Source organism: Perkinsus marinus (genome assembly GCF_000006405.1).
Source record: "Perkinsus marinus ATCC 50983 genomic scaffold scf_1104296973026, whole genome shotgun sequence".
NCBI classification, from domain to species: domain Eukaryota; phylum Perkinsozoa; order Perkinsida; family Perkinsidae; genus Perkinsus; species Perkinsus marinus.
Window position 1 is genome coordinate 1 of NW_003201555.1, and position 2,359 is coordinate 2,359.

Genomic DNA, 2,359 nt, shown 5'->3' on the forward strand with positions numbered 1-2,359 from the left:
AGCAGCAGCTTGAGTATATGATGGGGACGATCACACAGCCACTGTGCCATGAAAGGCGACCTAAGGTTACTTACTACCTACAAGACCACTACTAGATGGGGATCACTACCAATCAGCCAGGTGAGGATGGAAGGATACTGTGAAGGATGTCTTCCCCTCGGCACACATATGATGAATCTAAGAATAGGTATGAGAACTATCACGACTGCTAATGCCTCTTCTTGATCGGAGACTGATAAACCTACCTTCTCAGAATAATAGGGTTCATTGGCATCCTCTGTTGGGTCGATGAATGTCTGTAAGAACTTGCTGAAGTTGGCAATAATCTTCTTGCCCAAACGTGAATCCCTGGCATATAGCACTCAGATACACGAATAGTGGGCATCATTACGGAGAGAGGTCAGTGTCCGGTCCAACCTCCTCATTATTAAGATCGATAAGATCGGCATCGAACTCCTCGTCCATAGCAGCATCGTCATCCTATTATTCACGACTAACACTGGACCAGTGGTTTCCATATCCCCCACCTCTGCCTGTGCAGCTCTCCTCAACCTCTCTAATCTACGCCTCTTCCTCTCATAGGCCCCCATACGATCATCATCATCCTCACTATCCGAACTATCCCCACCAAACACCGCTCCTGGCATTCTACGTCCTAAATGCATGGCCAAGATCATGATGATGATGATGTAGGGTAACAATCGAATCACTTTGTCCCCTATCCCTCTCTCTTAGTTCCCTCTCAGCACGCCTCCTAGCACCAGCATCATCACCATACTCCTGCTCATCCAGCATCCTGGGATCATATCGATCCAATTCAGGCATAGGACGATAATCCTCCTCCATGCTGAATGACTATGCTAATCAATAACATCAGGTGAGGTATCAATAGTAGTACTTATCCATCAAATCCTCACCCTCTCCCTCATCCTCCTCCTCAATAGCGTCATCGACGCCATCACTAATCTGATGCACATAGCATACCAGAGTATAGCTCTAGCGCAGGCCATGCTCACTCTATCATCCTCCATAGCTTCACTACCAGCATCTACTTCATCGTCATCCTCAGGCTCATCACGAGTTGGGAAGAAGCGATCACGGTGAGACATGACAAATAGGAGAAATACGATCCTGTATTAGACGTGGCTCAAGGTCCTGACATAACACAACGATACTTGTTGATAGTACTGTAATCAGAATTATGATAAAGCACACCAACAAAACCCGATTGGAGAGGACCATTGCTACTCCCGATGAGATGAAGCCTGGGTCATGAGGTAGGATAAGACAAGAACTGAGGTATTAGTGTTACACTCAGGCTTATCTATAGCATGACCTTGCTCGGGATACATATACACATCCACTGAGGGACAATGACCATTAACTGACACTGCTTGGGCCCATCTGTAAGGGAATCAATCAAAACGAGGAACGATCAACGAATGATCCTACCTCAGTCCACCCATATGGGGTACTCTTTGATCACTCTCACCAAGTAATACAATAACAGGCTTGTCAACATTCTTAGCCAGATGAGTGGCTGAGACCTCTCTCATCCTCCCCATCTGCTCCTTGGTCAGAGGTTGATAGTCAAAGTCTGAGGCCCCATCCCTCTCCCCAAAGGCCTCCACAAAGCACCACTCGGGTATATCCGTAGTGAGGCATTGGGAGAGTAAATCCACAGCTGGATTCCACAGTATGCCACATTGATACCTCGGAGGCGACCAACATGACGAGGACACTCAAGCTACTGCACACACTACCTTCCCCTCACTGTTGCATCCGATGACCCGACCAGATGTCCACATAGGAATCCTCCATGCGAGCCGCCAAATAAGCTGACCCCCTTAACCCTCTTACCTACCGCGGCATGAACGACTTGGCGGAGACCGATTGTCCTCACCTGTGCTCTTCTCGAGGTCTTGTATAGCATGCACGACTATGTCGTCACAATCAGCAACATCCATAGTACCAGCATGGCCAGGAAGAGCATTGAGGAAGTCCAATCCGAATGATGTAGATCCTCTGAGACGAGAGGATGATCGGAGAGTATAGTGCGCAAAGAATGTATCACCTATAGTTGGGCAATACAACAGCAAAGCCTGCCTGCAGCAGATAAGCCACCTCTCCAACGAATGCATTAGCACTAAAACTATGAGGGCCGCCGTGCAATCTGGCGACTAACTGCTCATTCCATACAGCAGGGGTTACCAATAGGCCAGTGCAGGACTCCCCTTGCACGAGTGAGATGGTGGGGGGTGATCCACCCTAAGGGGATTGGAGGCCTCCAACAATCAAGTAACCGATGATAAGAGCATCCCATCCTACATTCCATGACACTCGAGGTGATGCCATGACC

General features: G+C 48.4%; 2 protein-coding genes across 2 annotated transcripts; both read right to left on the bottom strand.

The window, feature by feature from the left end:
* Positions 1 to 1,121, bottom strand: Pmar_PMAR028118 (conserved hypothetical protein; the record flags this gene model as incomplete). The annotated part of the gene is made up of 8 exons (XM_002766367.1): positions 1,017 to 1,121; positions 899 to 966; positions 711 to 847; positions 528 to 655; positions 392 to 480; positions 246 to 348; positions 110 to 177; positions 1 to 60 (listed from the first exon to the last, which is right to left on the bottom strand). Coding segments are annotated over exons 1-8 (746 nt in total), but the record flags the coding sequence as incomplete, so codon positions are not given.
* A 91-nt stretch (positions 1,122 to 1,212) lies between these two features.
* On the bottom strand, positions 1,213 to 2,270 carry Pmar_PMAR028119 (acylamino-acid-releasing enzyme, putative; the record flags this gene model as incomplete). The annotated part of the gene is made up of 5 exons (XM_002766368.1): positions 1,213 to 1,404; positions 1,453 to 1,713; positions 1,764 to 1,860; positions 1,904 to 2,025; positions 2,075 to 2,270. Coding segments are annotated over 5 exons (834 nt in total), but the record flags the coding sequence as incomplete, so codon positions are not given.
* Between the last annotated feature and the right edge of the window lie 89 nt (positions 2,271 to 2,359).